Raw genomic sequence first — 23272 nt, 5'->3', positions numbered from 1 at the left:
ACTGGTCTCTACTCAATGTCTCTCTAAAGCTCCCTTGGGGATGCAGCACCTACTCCCAAGATGGCCTCACTTGCATTTCTGCGAAAGTGGTGCTGGCTGTCATCTGGGTGGGCCCCTGGGGCATTGGTGCTCAGTGCTGGTATCAGTTTGCTAAGGCTGCCATAACAAATACCATAGACTGGGTGGCTTAAACAACAGAAATTAATTTTCTTATATTTCTGGAGGCTGCAAGTTTGAGATCAGGGTGCCAGCACGGTTGAATTGAGCCTGAGGAGAGCTCTCCCCTTGGTTTTCAGATGGCTGCCTTCTGCATATTCATATGACCTCTTCTTTGTGCAAATGGCTGGTGGGGTTGGTGAGCGGGGAGTCAGTGCAAGCACACTAACTCTCTTTATAATGGCACTAATCCCATCATAAAGGCCCCACTCTCATGACCTCTACTAACTCTAAGTACCTCCCAGAGGCCCCATTTCCACATACCATCACATTGGGGGTTAGGGCCTCAACATATGAATTTGGAGAGGACACAAACACATAACCCCTAATAGTGCTCCTCTGTGTGGCTTCCCACGTGGCTAGGTTGGGCTTTCATAGCATGTAGTCTTATGGTAGTCAGTCTTTATATACGGTATCTGGCTCCCACTAGAGTGCAAAAACCAAATCTGCCAGGTACTCTGAAAGCTTTGGTCCAAAACTGGCCCAGTGTCACTTCCACCACATTTTATTGCATTTTAAGCAGGTCCTAAAGCCAGCCCAGATTCAAGGGAAAGGGACTATATAAGGATGTGGATGCTGGGAGGCATGGCTATTGGGGGGCCATCCAAATAATGATTTTCCTTTTCTTATTTCATCCATTTCCCTCATATGCCACAGTGGCTTCCATGCACTTCTCTTTCTGTCCAAAATGCCCCTTCTCCTCTACTAGCCATAGCGCATCACCTCTTATCTTTACCCTTTCCACCTAATTCCGTATCACACAAATCTAAACCGATCCTGAACTGACAGGCTGAAATGGAACCAAAAAAGTCAGAATCCTCTCGTTGTGGAGGAAGAAGGGAGTCGCCATTTACACTGTCACATTGGTAATGTTTGTCCCTCACCCTTGATTAACGGAGGCCCTTTGCCAGGAGAAGCAGTGCTTAAAGTCCATATCCATTCTCAACACCATCGCTGCCTAGCTGTCTGGAAGTGTATGATCCTAAAGACTTCTATAAGGACAGTGGAGAAATGCAAACAAGCACACGCACTAGAATTTTAAAAATTTTTCCCAGGAAACAAATCTGTATTGGAGGGTGTGTTGTGTGAGAAAGAGAGAGGGGAGGGGACAGAGAAAGTACAAGAGGAAGAGAAAAAAAGGGAAGGAAATAGAGACTAAACACAAGATAAAATCATGGGCATAAAGCATAGACATTGCCTTCACCATGGTGAGTCTCCAGTAATTCTATTTACCTGTCATATGAAAAATACTTTAAAAATAATATTTCAGCCTTAAAAGAACTCCTTGAATCGAAAACTAGATGAACCCTCTAGGATCTGAAAGCACTGTCTGAAAGTGTCTGACTCTCCTGGCTTCAGTGTGTTTATAACTTAGGGTCCCTCAAGACCCCCTCCCTCCTCATGGCCTCTCCACATCTTTCCAGCTGCAGGCCTGCTTTACCCAGGTCTGATTTTCAAGAGGGACAGAAGCTGATTGGACTTAATGTTCTAGGCTGGCAGACACTTTGCAGGTTGCCAGACCCTTCGTCCAGTCAGCTCTCAGCTTGTGGGTCATTTGGTACAGAAAAGAGCCTTTTCTCTGTAAGGTTCAACTTGGACCTGCCTCCCTCAAAGAGTCAAGGGCTGCAGGCTGGACAGTTTCCTTTGAAAGGGGGTGGAGCGATTGTCGGGCACCGAAATTGATAGCTGCCATTTCTAGAACATCTCCCTAGATTCGTCTTCTGGAATTAAACCTCACTTCTTCCTTTCCAAGCTAGCGACGCTTCAGGTGTTTCATGCCTCCAGGCCTTTTTTACATCCCATCTCCTTTCCAAGGAAGAATCTTCTTTCCACTTTTGATTGCCTGGAAAACTACTTTTCCTTCAGGAGTTGGATCTAAGGTCATCGCATCTGTCGTCTTTCATTATCTTTATTTTTAGAAGAAGAAACAGAATTTTAGGGAAGTTAAGTGACTTTTTGGATTCATGCTCATATTCAGGGAAATCTAACTCCAGATAGCTGACATAAAACGCTGTAGGCATTATTCTCAGTGTGAGAAAAGGGGAATGAATCTTTCGGAGAAGTGATTCCTAACTCTAGCGATTTGGGAAGCCCGAAGACCACACAGCTCCTCAACAAGGGGAGAAACGCAGGGCATCTGCGCATGCTCAGAACGTCGACGTACAGTTTCCCCGCCCCTTCCGGCCTCAACGGAAAGCGGCTCTTCCTGCGGCCCTCCAGCTCCGCGTCCGGCGGACCTGAGCTTCGGCGCCGCAGGTTCCCGCTCGGAAGAGGTGACCAAGGCGCTTGCGGAACGTCAACATGGCGCGGTGGGGGAATAAGGTAGGGACATCTGTAGGCTTGGGCCTTGCCTGTGCCGGGGGTCCGGAATTAGGAATCATGGGATCACGGCGGTGCCAAGGAGTGAGGAAGAGAGATCCCGGTGGTGGGCTGGATCAGTAGGGCCGGGGTCGAGGGTTGCGCTGTGAGAAAAGCTGGCGATTTGGAGTCTTAAGGCGGGAATTTGAGCCTCGCGCACTCCCCACCCCCGCCGCCTACTGAGCCCTTCCATCCTCTCACTTCCTCTCCACCGGTCCTCATCCTGCTTTCCATCCCACTCCGACCTCCCCTCCGTACCTCTCTATCCCAGCCTACCCCCGACTCCATTACTTCTGAATCTGGGTTTTTTAAATCTGTGAGAATGGAAGTTAGCCACGAAACGAACCAATCCCAGAGGCTTGTAAAACTTCAGAGAAGGATTGAGTAAAATAACTTGAAATGTAAAACGTCTTATTACCTCTATAATAATCTAACATTTCGCATTTATTGCGAAAGCTTACTCTGGTGAGGCACTGATCTAACGCTTTATTCCGGTCTCATTTAATCTTCACAACAAGCCCATGAGTTGAACACTTTTATCCCCAATTTACAGGTGAGAAAACCGAGGCCTAAAGAAAGTGAAGTGATTAGCCCAAGGTCACCCAGTCCACAAGTGGTAGAATCTGAATTTGAACACAGGCTTTCAGCTGTCAGAGTCCGGGAGAATGTCTCTCTTGCTAGGAATCTATGACCCTCAGTGACCCAGGTTAATAACATTATGATGGATTTTTAAAATGGCATTTTCAATATAGGCAGAGCGTGGTAGTTGTCTCTGAAGGGTCTCTAGAGGGAGGTGTGTTCCAAGGACTTGTTCATTCATTCATCCATCCATCGGTCTGTCCATCCATCGATTCAAAACTAGGCCCTTTATTAGGCATTTGGTATACAGATAAACAAGATAGGAGTTGGAGCAGCTGATCCCTAGTCTCCTCCACTCCCCATAGGGAAATGCTGATTAAAATGATTATGAACATATGCCACTCACCTCCTTTATTCCTTTCAGCTGCTGAAAACTTTCAGCGCTAATGAAGCAGCTGTTTATGGCAGGTGGACTTGCAGCAGAATTCTAATAGCCTGTATTGCTTCAGTGTTTAAATGAAAGGGTGCCATGCTGCTCGGTTTCTTTCTCCTGGTTTTCTTCCTGCTACCAGAAGGGAGCTTGCGGTATTACGTAGACCATTCTTCTGCTTCCAGATAAGAACTTCCATACTGTGAAACCCTTTGATGCCATTTTTTGGATACCTGATTCCTGGCAAAGGACCTTTAGTCCTCTGATTTAGAGTTTTTTGTTCATAAAAGTAGCTTTTATGAACATATATTAAACAGGTGCAGCAGCGTATTTGGAGACTCTTAACTTTTTAAAGGTTCTTATGCTCAGAGCATTGAAACTATGGGATGTAAATTTTATTGCTCTCAAAGGAATTTTGTAGTTTTTTACCACCCTTTCTCCAAACATGCTATTTATAATCTAGAACTCTCTTAATATTAATGCATTATGTTTAATTCTTTGTAAACTAGGGGAAAACTTAAATAGTCTTTTCTTTCCGTGTTTTGCCTTGCCTGAGATGTAACCAAATTAGAGATCATCTATAATGTCCCTGATAGGAGCTCATCTAGGTTTTTCAAACAGTTTTAGGCTCAGGAGATCATTGCTTCAGAAAACAGTAGTTCTTTCATTTATTACTTATAAATATTATTTTTTCTCCCTTAATATGGTGTCAGATCAATCTCTATAGCTTCCATCTGTTGATCCTATTATCTCTCTTGCGGAGCTATCTTTTTATAACACAGCTGTCAACTATTTGAGGATAACAGTCAGGTTCCTCTAAATCTTCTCGTCTGGTTCAAATAACCAGTCTTTCCCACCTGTTCCTCAGGTCACATATTCTCCAGATCCTTCTCTAATCTGCTCATTTCATGTTCAGTTGTAATTAGTGTTTCTCATAAGACGTGATGATCAGAACTGCTCACCGTTTGTCAAGTGTGGTCTGATCAGTACAAAGCACAGGTGAGACTGTCAGTCAATGTCAAAGAATGTTAACTCTGGAAAATACCTTAGATCTCATCTAGTCCAACAACTGCTTCCTGCCTCCACAAATTAATAGTGAATTTAAGTTACATGCCCAAGAATTTAGCTACTTGGTGATAAAGATGGGACTGGATCCCAGGTCTCCTGGGATCTAGTTTAGTTTTGTTTTTTTTTAAAACCATAAAACCTGTCTTTTCCTTCCTTAAATTTACTACACCATTGATAGGACTGAAAATATTTTGGAGGATGGAATGGGGTAGGTGTGGGGAATGTACTCCTGTAGCCATGTCGTACTGGTGACATTTTATAATGTCATTTTATAATCCACCCTGAAATGGAGCTGCTATTTGTTCAGGTCTCCTCCAACCCAAATCAGTTAAACTTTGGTTGCCAAACACAGAACTTTACATGTATCCATTTTACTTTTAGTTTACGTTTGCCCTATTTCCTTAGTCCCCTACATACATGATTGTTAGCCAGTGACCAGGTGTCTGTATTTATGTGGTTTCCTCTGCCTAAAACTGCCCTTGTTCACATGACCGACTCCTACTCATTCTTTTTTTTTTTAATATCTTTATTGGAGCATAATTGCTTTATATGTTGTGTTAGTTTCTGCTGTACAACAAAGTGGATCAGCTATATGTATACATATATCCCCATATCCCCTCCTTTTTGAGCCTTCCTCCCACCCTCCCTATCTCACCCCTCTAGGTCATCACGAAGCATCGAGCTGATCTCCCTGTGCTATGCGGTAGCTTCCCATAGCCATCCATTCTATATTTGGTAGTTTATATATGTCAGTGCTACTCTCTCACTTCATCCCAGCTTCACTCCCCCTCCGACCATGTCCTCAAGTCCATTCTCTACATCTTCATCTTTATTCCTGCCCTGCCCCTAGGTTCATCAGTACCGTTTTTTAGATTCCATATATGTGTGTTAGCATATGGTATTTCTTTTTCTCTTTCTGACTTACTTCACTCTGTATGACAGACTCTAGGTCCATCTACTTTGTTACAAATAACTCAATTTCGTTCCTTTTTATGGCTGAGTAATATTCCATTTTACATATGTGCCACATCTTCTTTATCCATTCATCTGTCGATGGACACTTAGGCTGCTTCCATGTCCTGGTTATTGTAAATAGTGCTGCAATGAACATTGTGGTACATGTACCTTTTTAAAAAAAAATAAATTTATTTAGTTATTTATTTTTGGCTGTGTTGGGTCTTTGTTGCTGTGTGTGGGCTTTCTCTAGTTGCGGCGAGGGGGGCTACTCTTTCATTGCAGTGCGCAGCCTTCTCATTGCGGTGGCTTCTCTTATTGCAGAGCACGGGCTCTAGGCACGAGGGCTTCAGTAGTTGTGGCATGTGGGCTCAGTAGTTGTGGCTCACAGGCTCTAGAGAGCAGGCTCAGTAGTTGTGGTGCACGGGCTTAGTTGCTCCGTGGCTTGTGGGATCTTCCTGGACCAGGGCTCGAACCCGTGTCCCCTGCATTGGCAGGCAGATTCTTAACCACTGCACCACCAGGGAAGCCCACATGTATCTTTTTGAATTATGGTTTTCTCTGGGTATTTGGCCAGTGGTGGGATTGCTGGGTCATGTGGTAGTTCTATTTTTAGTTTTTTTAAGGAAACTCCATACTGTTCTCCAAAGTGGCTCTATCAGTTTACATTCCCACCAACAGTGCAGGAAGGTTCCCTTTTCTCCACATCCTCTTCAGCGTTTATTGTTTGTGGATTTTTTTGATAATGGCCATTGTGGCTTTGATGTGCATTTCTCTGATGATTAGTGATGTTGAACATCTTTTCCTGTGTTTGTTGGCACTCTGTATGTCTTCTTCGGAGAAATGTCTGTTGAGGTCTTCTGCCCATTTTTGGATTGGGTTGTTTGGTGTTTCGGTATTGAGCTCCGTGAGCTGCTTGTATATTTTGGAGGTTAATCCTTTATCAGTTGCTTTGTTTGCAAGTATTTTCTCCCATTCTGCCTACTCATTCTTTAAGGTTCACCCAAGGATCATATCCAGGAGGCTTTTTCTGCCTCCTTACCCGTCCTCTCTGCCTTCCACCAGCCTTGGGTGGATGCCCCTCCTGTGTGCTCTCTTAGTGTCCACTGTATACCTTGGTCATGGAATATTGTGCTGGTATCATTTAAGTGTCTGTGTCCCCTGCTAGAATGGGTTTGGTGTCTTAGTCTTCACTTTAGATTCCCAGTTTACAAACTGATTCAAATTATTGGAGTGTATCATTTTAGCATATGTAGATTGTGACAGTCATCTATTGCCACCAAAATGCTTTATAACAAACTACACCCCAAGTCAGTGGCTTACAACAAAAGCATCTGTATTCATACTGTGGGTCAGCATATCAGTTGCATTTGCTTTGATGTGTAATATTTTTGGCTCAGCTGGGTTGGACTTAGCTCTAGCCTGCAGATTGTTTTCAGATCTACTCCCCATGGATTTGTGCTCAGGCTCAGGCCAGAGGAACAGCAGCTCCTTGGAGTATGCTCCTGTCCTGGCAGATACTTTCTAGCTTTCAGGAAATATCAGGACTATTTAAAGTTTCTCCATAGTGAAAATTTATGTGCCTTACATACACTTTCTAAGTAGAACACCTCCCTTCCCTTTATCATGCATACCCTGAATATCTGTGGGTGAAATAAGTAAAGGACATCTCTTTTTCTTTTTTTAGTAACCACTAATAACATTTTCTCACATGTTCTTTGGGACTTTTTTTCCAGGCAGCTGTGGTGCTGTGTATGGATGTGCGTTTTGCCATGAGTAACTCTGTTCCTGGTGAAGAATCCCCATTTGAACTAGCAAAGAAGGTGGTGACCATGTTTGTGCAGCGACAGGTAAGATTCACATTGGTCTTGAGCTTGTAACTCGTGGTTTAACTGCTTGTTGCTTCCACTTAATAATGCAAGATGCCACCCTCTTTATGTTGTCCACCCTCAGTGTTCTGGGGAAGCTGAGGGGTTATACTTCCATGTACTCATATGCTACCGCTGGAGCCTGATATGTTTTTCTTTTCTCGTTTTGGCTCCTCCACTGGATATTACAACTTTTATCAGAAGCAAGAGGCAATGTGATGTTTAAATGTGTAATCTCTAGAGCCAGATGGCCTGGGTTTGAATCCTTGCTCTGCCATGATACTGACTAACCTTGCAATCTTGAATAAGTCTTTCAACTACTTTGTGCCTATTCCAGTTATCGTTTACTGGTTACAAACTACCCTCCCCAAACTTAGTGTCTTAAATGACCTTAAAAAAATCATCTCTCATGGTTCTGTGAGATGACTGGGCGTGTGAGTTGGGTGGTTCTCTCTGAGGCCTCTTGTGCAGGTGCACTCACGTGGTGGCTGGTGCTGAGTCACCTGAAGGCTCAGTGGGGCTATACGTACATCCAAGATGGCTCACCCCTGTAGCTGGTAGTTATGCCTTCTGGGGGCTGTGAGCTCAGCTGGGGCTGTCGCCCAGAACCCTTACCTGTGGCCTCTCCATGTAGCTTGGGATGCTCACAGTATAGCAGTTGGTTCTAAAAAGGAGTGTTCCAAGAGTGGGTATTCTAAGAGACCTGCTTATGTGGCTTTTTATGACCTACCTCTAGAAATGCCAGAAGGTCATTTCCACTGCCTTCTATTAGTCAATCAGGTCGCTAAGCTATCTCATATTCAGTGGGGTGGGGAGGGGGCAGGAATTAGAGTCCCCTATTGTTTTAAGGGGTAGCCTCCAAATACAGGGAGAGAAGGAATGGATGGAGGCCGTCTTGAAGACTCTCTACCACGGTGCCTCAGTGAATGTCTCTAAGATAAAGTACTTAGTACTTGACGTATTGTAAATGCTATATGTGTTTTTATTATCATTATTACTACTACTACCATTATTATTAATTTCTGCCCTTTCTACCTGGTCTGACTGCTACTTTTGCGAAGTCCATGAAGTCCTTCATTCACTACTCCTCTGGACACGTCTGCTGTTTTTTCTGGGTGTTGCCTTTTCTACTGGGCACTGTTACCTCCCACCTGTCATCCTAGATTTTTACAAGTTCTGATAACCTGGAGTCCTTAATATCTCAAAGAAAATGAGGATGCTTCTAACCCCATTCTTGGTTATAGTAATTTGTGTTGGTTGTATTCAAGTAGTGCTGCTGTGCCCTAACGTAGTATAGGTTTTTTTAAAAAAGGGAAACAGTGCTTTCAGTTTTTATTTTTGGCTCTGCCCCTCGCATGGGAGTTGAAGTGAAATCTGGAAGGCTGGGAGACAAAACCTGGTGCCGCTCCCATGCTGCATTCAAATTTCCTCCCCTCTCCTGACTGAGGTTTTGTTGTCGAACAAGATTACCTTGCCTTAAGATGAATTCTTGTGCAGGAGGCGGCTAGAATTCTAGCTGGCTTGCCCCACTGGCGTGCTGGGAATATTTGAACCCCAGCAGCTGGGACCTTCCCTCCATGTACAACTGGCAGTTGCAGCTGGAGTTGTTAACAGACCAAACAGAGGTGAAGAATGACAGGATTCCATCCTCTGCCCATGCAGTGTTCTTTTTACTGATACAGAAGGCTTCTGTTAATAAGTAGGTGGGAACAGGACTGCCTTTTGTGTCGCATGCTATTTCTTGTTTTCATATTTCATTATGGACTGCTTCATAAAAGAAGCAAACTGAGAATAATATGATGGAAAGCTGTTTTCCCATTGTCTAGAACTACAACAGCCCTAAAGTTTTACTATATTTGTTTGATTTCTTTTTCCTTTTCTTTTCTTAAAAAATAAAATGTTAACTTAAAGCCCCTTGTGTATCCCCTCCCAACCCTTTTCTTTCCTCTTCTTCCCCTCCTTTCCTCAGAATTTTCATAGTTATTACTGCACATACTTTATACCTTGGATCTCAGTGTATCTATAAATAATATTTAGTATTGTATGAAGCTCTCAAAAGTGTATGTAATAGTATTATTCAGTACATATAATTCCACAACTTATTTTTCTCAGTCTTTTGTTTTTTAGATTTATTCATGTTGGTAAACATTGAACAAATTTATTCATTCTTTTTTTTTTTTTTTTACTAGAGTGTAATATTCCATTGTATACATATTTTTCAGTGTGCTTTTGCATTCTTCAGTCGATGGATAGTTAGTTTTCAGATTTGCCCTGTTATAAACAGTGCTGAAGTGAACTGGAACTTTCTTGTCTCTTGTCTCTTTGTGTACATGTGCAGGAACTTCTCTGCAGTATATATACCTGTAAGTGAAATTGCTGGGATATAGAATATGAATCAGCAATTTATTTTTAATCTCTGGAAAATTTAAACTTTGTATAGTCATTCCAGAAAGACAGACTAAAATCTTTTCAAATGATACATAATTAGTTTTCACTGGGAATTAGAGTCTGATTTGGGTGGAAGCAAATCAAAGAAACTCATCAAGAGCAGTTACTGCCCTCCCATTCCTCCACCACAAATTGTGCTGAAAGGATGGGAACTGTAGTCAATGAAAAAGTCTGCTTAGAACCTAGGAATTATCATTGCTCATCAGTCCCACGGACCAGTTAGCCCAATATTCTATTGTTGACGGTGGCCCCAGGGACCTGCCATAGAGAGGTATGGTTGTCTTGCTCCCTGAAGGTTAGATATCTAATGGTTTCCAGGCGATATTGTATGATTTCAACCTTCTAACCTGCTTCTCTAGGTGTTTGCTGAGAGCAAGGATGAAATTGCATTAGTCCTTTTTGGTACAGATGGCACTGAGAACGCCCTTGCTGGTGAGGGCCAGTATCAGAACATCACAGTGCACAGACACCTGATGCTACCAGATTTTGACTTGCTGGAGGACATTGAAAGCAAAATCCAACCAGGTTCTCAACAAGCTGACTGTATCCTTTTTGATCCAGAGAAGACTCTTAAGAAATTTCCTTTAATCTGGGGAATTGTAATCTAGTTTGGTGAGGTTCTCTAAGAGTCCTAGCTCTGAGTATGTGGACGTTTTTGGCTCTGAGAACACGGAGGTGATGTGTGTTAGGACTGAATGTGAAATTAACTAGGTTGGGTTGGGTGCGTGGACTCCACACCCTGCAGTAACTTGCTCCTTCTCTGCACTGGTGACATTGAGAGGTTGGGAGGTATCAGAAGGGGGTATATGTGTTGACTGTGTGCAGAGGGTTTGGTGGTGGCAATGGTTGGAAATGTTTGGACATAGAGAAGCTATTTTTAGAAGAGTATAGCATTAGCATTCTCCTAGCCTTCCTGGATGGAGGATAATTGTATGCCAAAAATCAGACTGATAACCCAAACTGTGAGACTAACAGTTCCTTCCACAGGTGCCCTGGTTTTAAGGGGTTCCTCTTATTTTTCTAAACAGTGGTGCCATCCCTGGTCACTGGGAGGTGCTGCTGTGCTGGGAGTGACTTACAAATGCTACCTTATGGCTCACTTCATGTGTAAGAATGGACTGTAATCACAGAAAATGGGTTCTAGGTACTGTAAAATGGCACATAATTTTTCATTAAATGAGCGGAATATGTCAGATTACCTTTTGGTTTATTTCATTTTTCCTGTTTATATGTTTCAGGAAGTGTACTTTGATTTATAACATATATGAATATATGTTAGTGAAATAGACTTGGAAGAAGGGCACTTGGGCAAGTACTTTTAACTCATCACACCGTCAGCCCAGTGTCCACAATTTCCAGCATTGTAGATTTCACTGGAAAAAAGTTGCATGTTCTTGGGATAAAGGGACTGTTTGGTGTTATCTTCTGCCCTTAACTAGCTGAGTTCTGGATGCCCTCATTGTGTGCATGGATTTGATTCAACAAGAAACTGTGTAAGTATCTCAACTGAAGAGAGCTGGAAATGAGCCTGTCTGTGTGGAATCAGACCATTTGGAAAATGAACCCTTGCAAGGCTATAATTGTAGTACCTGGGAGAGTTGCTTGTACGTACCTCTGTGGAGGCTGGGAGGGGATCCTTTTTTATCGTAGTGACCACATCTTTAACTGAAGTTAAAGTTAGGAAATCAGAGACATACTATTTCCATAATGCTCAGAAATTTTGCCTAAGATGTTCAAAGCATGAGTCATGACTGGGTTGGTTATATGTTTAGTAGGAACCTAGCTGAGCATCAGCAGCACACGGACTTCTGGAATGTAATCACCTTTGTTAGCAGGAGCTAGATTCATTCCTTACCCTTTTTCTGCTCAGTGACCAAGTACATTTGAATGTTCAGGAAATAACTCAGGAGAATGATTTCTTAACATGCTAACTCTCTCTTCTAGAGGAAAGAAGTTTGAGAAGAGGCATATTGAAGTGTTCACTGACCTCAGCAGCCCATTCAGCAGAGATCAGCTGGGTATTATAATTCATAACTTGAAGAAATCTGGCATCTCCCTGCAGTTTTTGTAAGTCCATAAGAATAATATTTGCAGACAGATCTTGTGCTCTTATAATGCAGTGATAGGACCCCTTCGTAGAGCACTCAGTTCTCAAGAGTCCTCTCTGCTCTGAGTCAGAATCTGTCAGATCACTGACTTCAGCCAACGTTCATTGATTACTCTCTTGTGTTCCAGGAACTCTTCTGAGTTTTGATGATAAAGGGATGAATGTCACGGGGAAACCTGGGAGTTTAGCTCAGTAGCAGATGTTTGCTTGTGCTGTTCTTGGACCCAAAGAATTGAGGAATTAGAGGAATCTTTTAAGGACATTCAGTTCATCTCCTGCCTGCATAGAAGACTTTACCCGAACAATTACCAGATTGGTGGTGTCTTTTCTTAAACAGCCTAGAGGACTGTGTCTTAAAGACAGTAGATGTTTTTAGGATAGAGAGGAATGTCAACTTGGGAACGATTTTAAACACGTATGCTTATTTTTAAGTCTTTTTCAGATCTAAAGGATACACACACATTTATAAAATGTAATTTGCTTGTGCATATTTACAGATGAGGTATACAAACTTAGGAGGAAAATATTTTTCACAATTTGTTAGGGAGAGAGTCCCTCCTCCCCCAATAACTTGAATTTCCCCTCCAGGCACTTACTTTATCTTATAGCCCTAACAGAAAGTTCTTTCCACTACATTAATCCTTCCTGCTGCATCTGAAACCTGTTTTTTCTTGTCCTATTTTTGGTAAAAGCAGAGTGGTAGTATAGAATGTTGAATTATTAGGGACACTCCTTTTTCGGATTGAGAGCCCTACCAAGAAGCCTCCAGCTCTGAGTGGTAAGCCTACAGCTTCTTTAAAATGCCTGCCATGGAGAATTAAGAACCTCTCTTGCATGTACGTACCTCTTAAGACTGCTGAGGGGCAACTCCTTTCTGTAGAACTGTAGAAAAATAGTTCAGAATAACCCATCAAGCTGATACTTGATACAACGGTACTTCAGAGAAATTAAGTGCTTTTTAAGTGACTCTTCTTTTCTTATTGAGTTGAGGTTTTCTCAGCACTTCAAAAGCCCAGCTCGGTTTCTGTTCCCTGTTCATAATCTCAGATGCCTTTACATCCTTGACACATACTGCACTTCTGTCAGTGTCATTGGAAAGGGCTACTTTTTTTTATATGAGCAATGCTGTAAAGCAAGCTGAAGACAGAACATAGCCTCTTCTTCCACTTGCTTGTTATTTGACTGGTTGTATTTTTTTCTTGGGTAATACCCTTCTTCCTTTGCTGCAAACTTCTAGCATGCGAAGTAGAGTTTTTGCTCTTATTGTTTGGTGTATCCCATTTATGGTGGATTGTTCTAGTTGGACTGGACCTTCCTGACCCTTCATTTTCATGTTAATCGTCCCTTCTTCCTGGTTGATGCTCTGGAAACAGCAACAGCCTGGTGCAAACCTGACGTGCCGTACCCTGCTTGCTGGAAGCTCTTTTTCATGTAATGCAGGACATGCACATCTCTCATGCTAAGAATACATAGAAAAAATGGAAACATGAAGCTCTGTTTTGATGATAACAAATGAAATGATAAAGGAATCACCTTAAAAATCCACATGGGGTGACCAGCAGGTAATTTTGAGTAAACTGAAAAGATCGCTGAATTCAGCTGTTTGGGTTTCCAGGGACAAACTAGGGTGACATGCTACAGTGGAAAGAACCTTGCTCTTTCAGTCAGATGACTGAGTCTTTGCTCAATCACTTATTAGCTTTATTAGCTATACGGTTTTGGCCAAATTATTTCATTTCTGTAGCTTCCGTTCCTTTTCAGAAAATGGAGGTAGAAATCTCTATCCAACTAACACATAAGGATGAAATGAGATTGTTTATATAAAAACATTTATAAAGTGTCATGTAGAATATTATCATAAAATGTGTTTGGTTGGTTTACTTTTCAGTTTGTATATTGATTATTGAATATTCCCATGACTGGTAACCCCACTCTAGTTTTAGTCTCATTTCAGTCAAACAACTGGAGCGAAACACAGGAACAAAATTGGTTTTACTTATTTCTAGCAATTAACTGGTTTCTGTATAGGAATTCTCTATCAGAAATAATGATGACGACATTGTTTGAGTTTTAAGTATTTTATACACTTTCTCTTATTAATCTTTATAATAATCTTGAGAGATCATTAATGGGCATTTGTTTGTTTATTTTTGTCTGCCTAGAATGTCACCCAGCCTTTTTCTAGGAAGCGTTCCTTCCTACTTTTTAACTTCATGGCTTGAATGAGAGCTGACATCTAGATCTGGCTCCTAGGCTACCGCTAATTCCTGGTTTTTTGAATTGGAGAGTAGAGGGTTAAACCCTCAGTCCCTCTTTGGTAGTGGAGTTGGGCATTATGAGCTTGAAAGTGTTCAGAAACAATGTGGAGGAAGCCAGTCTGAAAGAGCGGGGCCAGCATAAAGGCAAATGAAAATGAAATATGGAGATAGAGAGTGAGAGGGTCACGGAATCCTTGTGGTGTTTGAGACTCTGGGTCTAGTCATCCTAAGGCCATGTGCAGCCTTGCCCTTTCAATTATTTTGTTATGTTAAGCCAATAAATTACCCCCATAAAAGCCAAACCAAAGAGACTTCGGTCACTTGAAACTGATAGAATATTGGTCAAGGTAGATAGTGCCATTTGATGGTTGAGAAATGTAAAGCTCAGAGAGGCTGACTGACCGTTTTCTCATAGCTAGTGAGTGACAGTCACAGAATTGGAACCCCGTTTATTATTTGGCTTCAGAGCTTTTCTTCTTAAGTACTGCTGGTCTTTTCCTGATAGTTTGCCTTTCCCAGTTGGCAAGGAAGATGGAACTGGGGACAGAGGAGATGGCAACTTGCTCTCCGACCACCATGGGTCCTCCTTTCCTCTAAAAGGAATCAGTGAGCAGCAAAAAGAAGGTATTCGGATGGTGAAAAAGGTGATGATGTCTTTAGAAGGTGAAGATGGGCTGGAGGAAATTTATTCCTTCAGGTAAGACATGAAAGCATTGTTTACAACTTTCAGTTGTAAGCATATTAATTTTTCTTCTGATCAGACGGCTCCCTAATGCTTTTCCTTTTCTGGGCCACTTTTGAATTAGCAGTTATACTTTAGTATTTCAATTTTTATTAAAGAAATGGTGCACCAGCCCCTAATCCCATTTTTTGAAGTTTGCATGGTTGGTGCAAGATTTCTTATTTATTTCCAAGACTATGTCGGTAGAGTTTGGAAATATATAAATATAACGAACGATTTAACAAGTCAAATTATAAAAGATGAGGTAGTAGATTTCTTCTTTATGCCAAGGTTGGGGCACATTTCTTGGGCCCTTCCTTGTCATACACCTAAAAAACATTCTTAATTATAAAAAGTGGTGTCAGATCTGAGATAATACTTAATATCCTCTAATCTTCTGATTTAGGTTTTAGGAGGCAGTATACTATAATATAGAGATTTTTAAAAAAAACTTTTGGTCTCAACATAGTTTGGTCAGGCAAAAACAAATCAAAACAAAGCAAAACCCCGAAATATTAAGAATTTACAACCTGTTTATTCCATGTGGGCTTTGTAAAGGCAAAATGATTTAAGAAATGTGAAATCCCTGAAGTACCATATAACGATTAGTCAAGCTACTTTTTTTGGCCATCCAATTAGAGACTGTGGGAGAGATGATCTCCTTTATCTGTATTATTCTTGGTTGGAATTGGATATATATTTTGATCAAAGAACCTGAGAGGGGTCCATAGCATCTAGAACGGTGTGTATTTGAAGGGCCTGATTTGGTAAAAGTGGCAATAGAATACCACACTGTATGGCTGTGGAGTTTCAAATCCTCAGGGATACTGCTACTTAATGTTAAAGAATTAATTCCAGTTTATTAATAAATACACAAAATACAAGCATTTTAAGAGAAGTTCTTAATTGAAGTAGAGGTTCAGTTGAAATAAAGGTTAAACAATTAGGATTTTTTTGAGTAGCAGTAGTGTGTATCTGCTCTACTTTTTATTCTCAACCACGATTTTCAAATATTTCTGGTGAGCTATAATTGATAAGCAATCAGCCTGCTTTTCTAAACATAGATACTATTGAAAAATTGCAGGTAAATGGGAATTTTGGAAATTGAACTGTAATTTCCCAAGGGGTTGTCAAAGGAGTCAATGAAGAATCCTGTAAAGTGATGTTTCTTTGCCATAGTATGTGTTCTAATTGTAATACATGCAAATATGTGTTCCTAAATTATTGTTCTTTCAAATTTGGATATGGCTTTCTCTAACATGGGAATACATGTCTAAAGCTAACATATTCACCATGATATTGTAAAGAAGAATTATAGGCCAATAAAACTACCTAAAAAAGTTTCTTTTCCTGTAACATAGCAAGGAGGGAAATTACTATGTGCTGTCCTAGCCATTTGAAGTTACTTTGATTTTAGGTCCGCCATGAAGGTGTGGATCAGAACTTTGCCATCTGATACAGTAGCCATTATCCACATGTGGCTATTTAAATTTATTAAAATTAAATAAAATTTAAAACTTAGTCCCTCAGTCATAGTAGCCGCTGAGTTAAAGAGCTCAGTACCCTATTGGACAGGAATAGTTAGAAATAGAATACTTCCCTCATTGCACAAAGTTGTACAGGACAGCCCTGGACTAGACTTATCCTCATCTAGAAGACATTAGAGGAAGATAACTTGACTTCTAATTGGGGAGCTTCAAATCTGCAGAACTCATCCAGTTGTTCTCAGATATTACATATAAGAGGCTGGTCTTTAGAATTTCCCCTGGAACAGAATCCATACCTCTTGATGGTTTTAGACGTGACTCATAATCAGACTAGCAATGTCCTATGAGACAGGTTAAACCTGGTTTCAGACCCATTCATTCCTCAGTGAATACAAAGCCAAGGTGTACCGTAAGCTTTGGAGCAGGGTATCAGGTAGAATATCTACTATTCATTGTAGATTATTTCTGAGAATTGGAGTCTCTTGAGGCCTCTTTGTCCATAACTCTGGATAATGTCAGATAATCCTTAGTGAATACCACAAATTCCACCTATCTCCTATGATTTTCTCTGTTGTGTTTGATTAGGAACCAGATGAAAATAGAACTGATCTTCACTAGTATTCAAATGAAGTAGCCCTCTGCATTGTGTTTGCTACTTCCCAATTCCCTTTCCCTATGCAGTGAGAAACCTAGAGTTACCTGCTTTAAGACTGAGTGTGGACTGCTAAATTCCTTTATCCCATGGAGAGTCATTATTTAATTCTCTCCACTGTGTGCATATACTTACCACGTCTTTTATTCAAGAGAATGGAAATGCGCTAAAGAATTGCAGCGTTGTGAACAGTGACGATACAGGATGGAGCCCACCCTTTGATATCTTAGAGCAGGGCTTTTTATCCTCAGGTCCGTGGTTTTCAGGGAGCTGGTGTATGCAAACACATTTATGAATGTGCTTTTATCACATCCTCACAGTGTCCTTGGTCCTGAAAAAAAAATGTTAAGAACAACTGGCCAAGTTGAAGAAAAGATTGAATAGGGGGAGGGTAAAGATGTTCCTTTTCACCTGTCAGTAAAGGAATTCAACTCCTTCCTCCTAAGCCAACTCATTTGTATTCTGGCTCTCTCCCAACTGATGGTCGCCACGAGTTTTCCTTGCCATCCCCTGCTGTTCCTCTCTTTATGATCAACAGCATCTCACTTCTCATTCTAGACAACTAAATGCAATATCCAGCACAGGTTAACATTTTTAAAATTGCTGCTTTCATAATACATTTTTCTTTATTAAGTGAGAGTCTGAGACAGCTGTGTGTCTTTAAGAAAATTGAGAGGCGTTCCATGCCCTGGCCCTGTCAACTGACCATTGGCTCCAATTTGTCTATAAAGATTGTGGCTTATAAATCGGTAAGTGGTAGGTACACATTTTTAAAGAAATGTTAGCAGGCAGACAAATATGCTTATATAAGGAACTGACAATTTGTGTGTGGGTTATTCAAAACCATAATTACTGCTTCTCTAACTGCTCTCCCTGTTCATTTCATCTCTATTTAGCTTTTATGTAAAAGGCATGCTAACAGAGGAAGTTTTAAGAATTGTCTATAATAGGGACTTCCCTGGTGGTCCAGTGGTTAAGAATCTGCCTTCCAATGCAGGGGACACAGGTTCGATCGCTGGTCAGGGAACAAGGATCCTACATGCCACGGGGCAACTAAGCCCGCGCGCTGCAACTACTTTAAAAAAAAAAAAAGGAAAAAAAAAAGAATGGTCTATAATAGGGGTTGATTCCCTCCTTTTTCTCTTTCTCTCCATTGACGATTGTTAATCATGAGTTTCAGGTCTTTCTCTTTTTTTTTTAAAGAAAGAAAATGAAATGCATTAAGTTGTATCATTGTGGTATTATAGCAGAAATACAGATACACACCAGAGTTCAGTTCAGGGTTTTGAAAACTCAGTCACATCTAATTTAGTTGTTAATGATCTGGTAGTAACAGCATCTAAGAAATATCAAAAGATGTTGACTTGTTACTGTGAAATGGCCTTTTGTAACATGTACATTTGTACGTAATAGTATATTTTCAAAAATGAGTTGCTTTTGGTAATTATTTGATGAAATTCCAGTTTGAGTATGAGTCTTGGATCCATGCCACGCATGACCTTCCTTGTCTTTTTTCTTTAAACGCACAAAATAAATATATAAAAACATTTAAATATATAAAATGTACAAAATATACAAAAACACGTTGTTTTATATATTCAAGTGTTTTTTTTAATATTCAAGGACTTAATTCCAAAACACCCTACATGCGTGAAAACCGTGGAGGTACTTCAAGGCCTAGAATAGTGTCCCTGGGAATGAGAATACAGTCTCTTTCCTTCTTTTTTCCTAGTTACTTTTTCATATTTCCTTATTGATTTCTGAGTACTGATAGACTGCTTTCCCCTTTCTCGTGTGTTGGGAAACTGTGGTAACAAAATGTAGGGCCCTCTTTTGTTAGACAGTCTGAGGGTTTTGTATAGAAAGTGTTTGAATATATACAGATATTCATATTTATCTGTGGATTACCCTTGGGGGAAAATAAAAGGTAGAAAGAATTATAAAATAAACTAAAATTTCCACAGTAGGCAAGAGACAACAAACCAATGTAGCTGGAGTCATTGTTTTGGATTTTTTTCTGTAAAGCAGAGAGTATATTAGGTTTTCATCTTTTGTCCATCTGAATCATAGCTTTCCTTGTTTTCCCTTTATTTTTCTTTTGGAAATCAGATTCTACAAGAGAGAGTTAAAAAGTGTTGGACAGTTGTGGATGCAAGAACTCAAAAAAAAGAAGATATACAAAAAGAAACAGTTTATTGCTTGAATGACGATGATGAAACTGAAGTTCCAAAAGAGGATACTATTCAAGGTATTATTATGCCAGTGAGAGTTTCACTTTTGCCTAGAAAATTTTCTTCAAGATGATAGGAGGCAGGCTAGGTTTTGTATTATTATTTGTCTAGAGACACAACTATATGAGGGGATCATGAGACACTGGATCCTTTAGGTCATCTGTTGGGTCTCAGGCAGGATGGTTCCGAGGCAGGAGTATACTCGGGCATTCAGTCTCTCTGGGTTTTAAATGTCTCAAGTGACAGGACTTAATACTTGGCTTTGTTTTAAAGTTTGAAACTCACTAGCTAGGAAAATGCTTATATTAACATGGCCGAAGCAAATTTTTTGTTTACCTTTGACTTCCATAGTGATCATTTTTCTGAGTGCCAATTTCAGGTCTTATATCCTGCCTGTTTAGCTCCCTTAAGGTAATTTAGGGGATAAGAAAAATTATTTGTGTTTGTTATATTGCCTTATGTTCACTAGGATCTTTAGAGTTGTACTTCATATATTTGTACCCATTGGCTCTGTGTAGTGTATTTAGATGGCATCTCTATCCAGAGGGCTTAGAAGCTAGCTGAGGGTGTCTGAGTGTTCAAGAGCTAAAATGATAAGACACCAAATGATGGTTAAGATAGAAACCAGAGTCTTTATATAAATCTATCACCAGACTATGTGCTACTCAGTATAATTTTAATTTGCAAGCCTTAAAAAATGTCCTTTCATCTGTGGCACTGCGTTGCAGTATTTGCATATTTATATGTTTTGCACGGGTCTTGGCGGGTGGGAGAGTGATTAAAGGTAGTGGTGGTCATGACCCCTTTCTTTCTTCTGATGGATTAGAATGTAATAAACAACCCACAATCTCTACTAATTCTTTAATTCAACTCAATAGTATAGTGTGGTTAAGAACAGAAATTTTGGAGTCAGACCTTGGTTAGAATCATGGCTCCATTACTTGCTTGTCATTTAATCCTCGTGTAATGACTGGCTCATAGTAGGAAGAATAGCGTGATTAAGGGCATAAGACCGGGAAAGCAGAGGGCCTTCTCAGTGATACCAAGTAGTTGGGTAAGGTGTATTGGGCATATGCAGATTCGTACTCAGGGTAGTATCTAAAAGACAATCTGCATTTTCTCTTTTAATCTTCACAACAACCAGTGAAGTAGGCACTCTTGTTTCCATTTTACAGATAAGAGAATTGAGATTGAAAGACATTCATTAACATTTGCAAAATCTCATAGTTAACAAGTAGCAGAATTTGAACCCAGGGCTGCAGGAGTCTGTTTCTACATGCTATTCTGAATTAGGAAGGGCTTTGAATGATATGCTGAAGAGTTTATGCTTGATTTTGAAAGCGACATGGAGCTGTTTATAATTTTGAGGAGCAGAGTGTCATGGGGACTGTGTTTTAGAAAGATTAATAGGACATCTGGGTATAGGATGGATTGGAAGGAGAAGGGACTAGAGATGGTACCAGTTCTTTCGGTTGCAAGCAAAGAAAGCAGCTCTGGTTGTCTTCGACAGAAAGCAAACATATTGGTAGAGCAAGGGAGAGGGAAGAGTTAAACATTGTTTCAGTTCGAAGAGCATAGATGTGCAGCTTTTCTCTCTTACCTTTTTGCAGTTACCCACATACTTCCTTTGCCTGTCTTCCACTTTCTGTCCCCTAATATGTAGAGTTCTCTTTTTCAGATAGAGGGACTAGTTTATGTGAGCAAAGGACTATGGTCGTATTTGTAGTCTGTTCTCTACTCTTTGGCATGTACAAAAGTTACAGTTATTGATTTGCCCTGTAAAAGATGAGCCAGAAAACATAAGACAGTTTTAATTAGAAGTTTTAGGTTACTCTTAAACGATTCAAGTAAGATGTCTGAAAAAACATTGGGTTTAGATACCACTCTTAATTATGTGCCATACATTTCCCTCTTAACTTCGTGTTGAAATTTTTGTTTATATCACCAGCTTTTATTAAAAGACATATATGAAAATAGAAATGCGTTTCTTTTTAATTAAATACATGGCATGTGCAGAGTGAGGGAACTAATAAACACTGGATCACAGAATCTGCCCCCAAACACACAAGTTTCTTTGTTTCTTGGAGTAAAGATGCATATGCTTTTCCTTTTCATCTATTCAAGGTCATAATCCTTGGATTTTGATGATCTTTCTCCCCATTAAACATATAAGACTGTATAGTGAAAGGGCATGACCTTCCATAGAGCAGAGAGGCCCTGGAACAGGGTTGGAGTTTTTTTAAGGAGCCAAGAGCCTATATCTGTAATAACCTAAGTAATCAAAAAGAAAAAAAAATAGACAATCCAATCCCAGAAATAAAATAAATTTAAATGCAGAAAAATATCCAGCTTGTCAATTGAATGTTTCTAAATAGAAAAATTTTGGCTTCTTCCGTTAGGCATTTGTATATCTCCAGCATCCATTTTTGAGAACATTTTGTTCTGAAAATCCTATGGGCACATTTCTCTGTGGGTCTCCAGGTTTCTAAATAAATGTGTTCTTGTTATTATGTTTACAAGTCATGATTGTACTTTAGTCAACCATGGTTTATCTTTGGAGGATAACTAGTACATTGCATTTGCTACATTCTTCCTTCTAGGATGGATAATCATTAAGGTAAACTAGATTGCAGAATATGCTACTTAAAAAGCTGTAATTAGATTTTAATTGTCTCTGTGTCATATATGTTTGTGGATCTGCTGCTGCTTTTTCTGCTGTGATCACAAGGGGCAGAAATTTAATTCCGGCAAACAGTATATGGAGGCTTGATCCGGAGTGTGCATGTATCGTTAATGTATGTATAGGGCCAATTTCAGCTTATAGAAAATGAGGCCCCATACGCTTAACAGATGCTCTTCTCTTGTTCTTTAGGGTTCCGCTATGGGAGTGATATCATTCCTTTCTCTAAAGTGGATGAGGAACAAATGAAATATAAATCGGAGGGGAAGTGCTTCTCTGTTTTGGGGTTTTGTAGATCTTCTCAGGTAAAGCACGTATTTGTCTACTAATTGTAAACAAAACAGATGAGCTTTTTTCTCATTATTTGAGATGGTGTGCTTTGGATTGGGCCTGTTATTTATAATATGTTTTTTTCACTTTTAGTTTTTCTAAAATGTAGTCTGGCGTGCTGCTATCCTTGATTTTTGAAGGTTAAAAATCAAGAGGTAGAGAAGTCGGCATAAATCAGAATAGATTCAGTGAAAAGTCACTTCTTAACTTTGGTGTCAGTCATAGCTCATAGTAGCCTTAAAGAACCAGCATCCAGTTCTTTGCTATTGTATTGCTTTCTCTAACTGTTACGTGTACTGGAGTGTTTTACAGGAGTCAGGGTCTAGTTGGGTTTTTAATGACCATAGATTTCTTAGAATATCATTGATTTATGCTAGTCACCCTTCTTCTCAACGCCCAACAAAGAGGTCTAGGATGCAAAACTTGTTCATTAGTCATATGTTTTTTAGACGGCAATACAGATATACAAAAGAGACACAGTGGAAAATGCAGTAACTTATTGAAGGCTGTGGATACCGTATACTATCCAAGAAAGGGTCATTAAAGATTCCCAGCAGTCTTAGATGAAATGTTCTTGAGGTAGGCAACCAAACAGAATGAATAAATAGAAAGTGCATCTTTTCAGGCTCTATAGGGATGAAGAGATTTTTGTTGGTTCTAGAAGAACTCAAGTGAGAATAAAAATAAAAATAAATATAACCCAATATACCAGATTTAAATTTCTTCATGTTGCTCCAGCATGCAGTCCCTGTATAATTCAGTGTTAGAATAATTCAGTGAGGTGGGGAGAATGTTTTCCATCATATGCTCAAACTGTTAGATACAGAATAATTCAGTGAGGTGGGGAGAATGTTTTCCATCATATGCTCAAACTGTTAGATACAG

At 40.1% G+C, this 23272-nt stretch overlaps 1 protein-coding gene across 2 annotated transcripts in view; it reads left to right on the top strand.

The window, feature by feature from the left end:
* Positions 1-2431: 2431 nt before the first annotated feature.
* The window catches only part of XRCC5 (X-ray repair cross complementing 5), a 91741-nt gene continuing 70900 nt past the window's right edge, over positions 2432-23272 (top strand). The window contains exons 1-9 of one of the 2 annotated variants that reach the window (XR_003793888.1): positions 2432-2538; positions 7342-7455; positions 10281-10464; positions 11366-11414; positions 11866-11988; positions 14792-14983; positions 17781-17895; positions 19256-19394; positions 22250-22362. Coding sequence is in view for 1 of the 2 variants with exons in the window: in XM_029224958.1 (XP_029080791.1) it covers positions 2518-2538; positions 7342-7455; positions 10281-10464; positions 11366-11414; positions 11866-11988; positions 14792-14983; positions 17781-17895; positions 19256-19394; positions 22250-22362 (1050 nt within the window). In the remaining variant the exon portion in view is untranslated. The remainder of the gene's footprint in view (positions 2539-7341; positions 7456-10280; positions 10465-11365; positions 11415-11865; positions 11989-14791; positions 14984-17780; positions 17896-19255; positions 19395-22249; positions 22363-23272) is intronic. The other variant, XM_029224958.1, reaches the window with a different exon arrangement.

This window comes from Monodon monoceros, unplaced genomic scaffold (genome assembly GCF_005190385.1).
Source record: "Monodon monoceros isolate NGI ecotype Baffin Bay Population unplaced genomic scaffold, NGI_Narwhal_1 Super_Scaffold_16, whole genome shotgun sequence".
Taxonomy (NCBI): domain Eukaryota; kingdom Metazoa; phylum Chordata; class Mammalia; order Artiodactyla; family Monodontidae; genus Monodon; species Monodon monoceros.
This window is presented reverse-complemented; position numbering and strand designations above follow the sequence as displayed.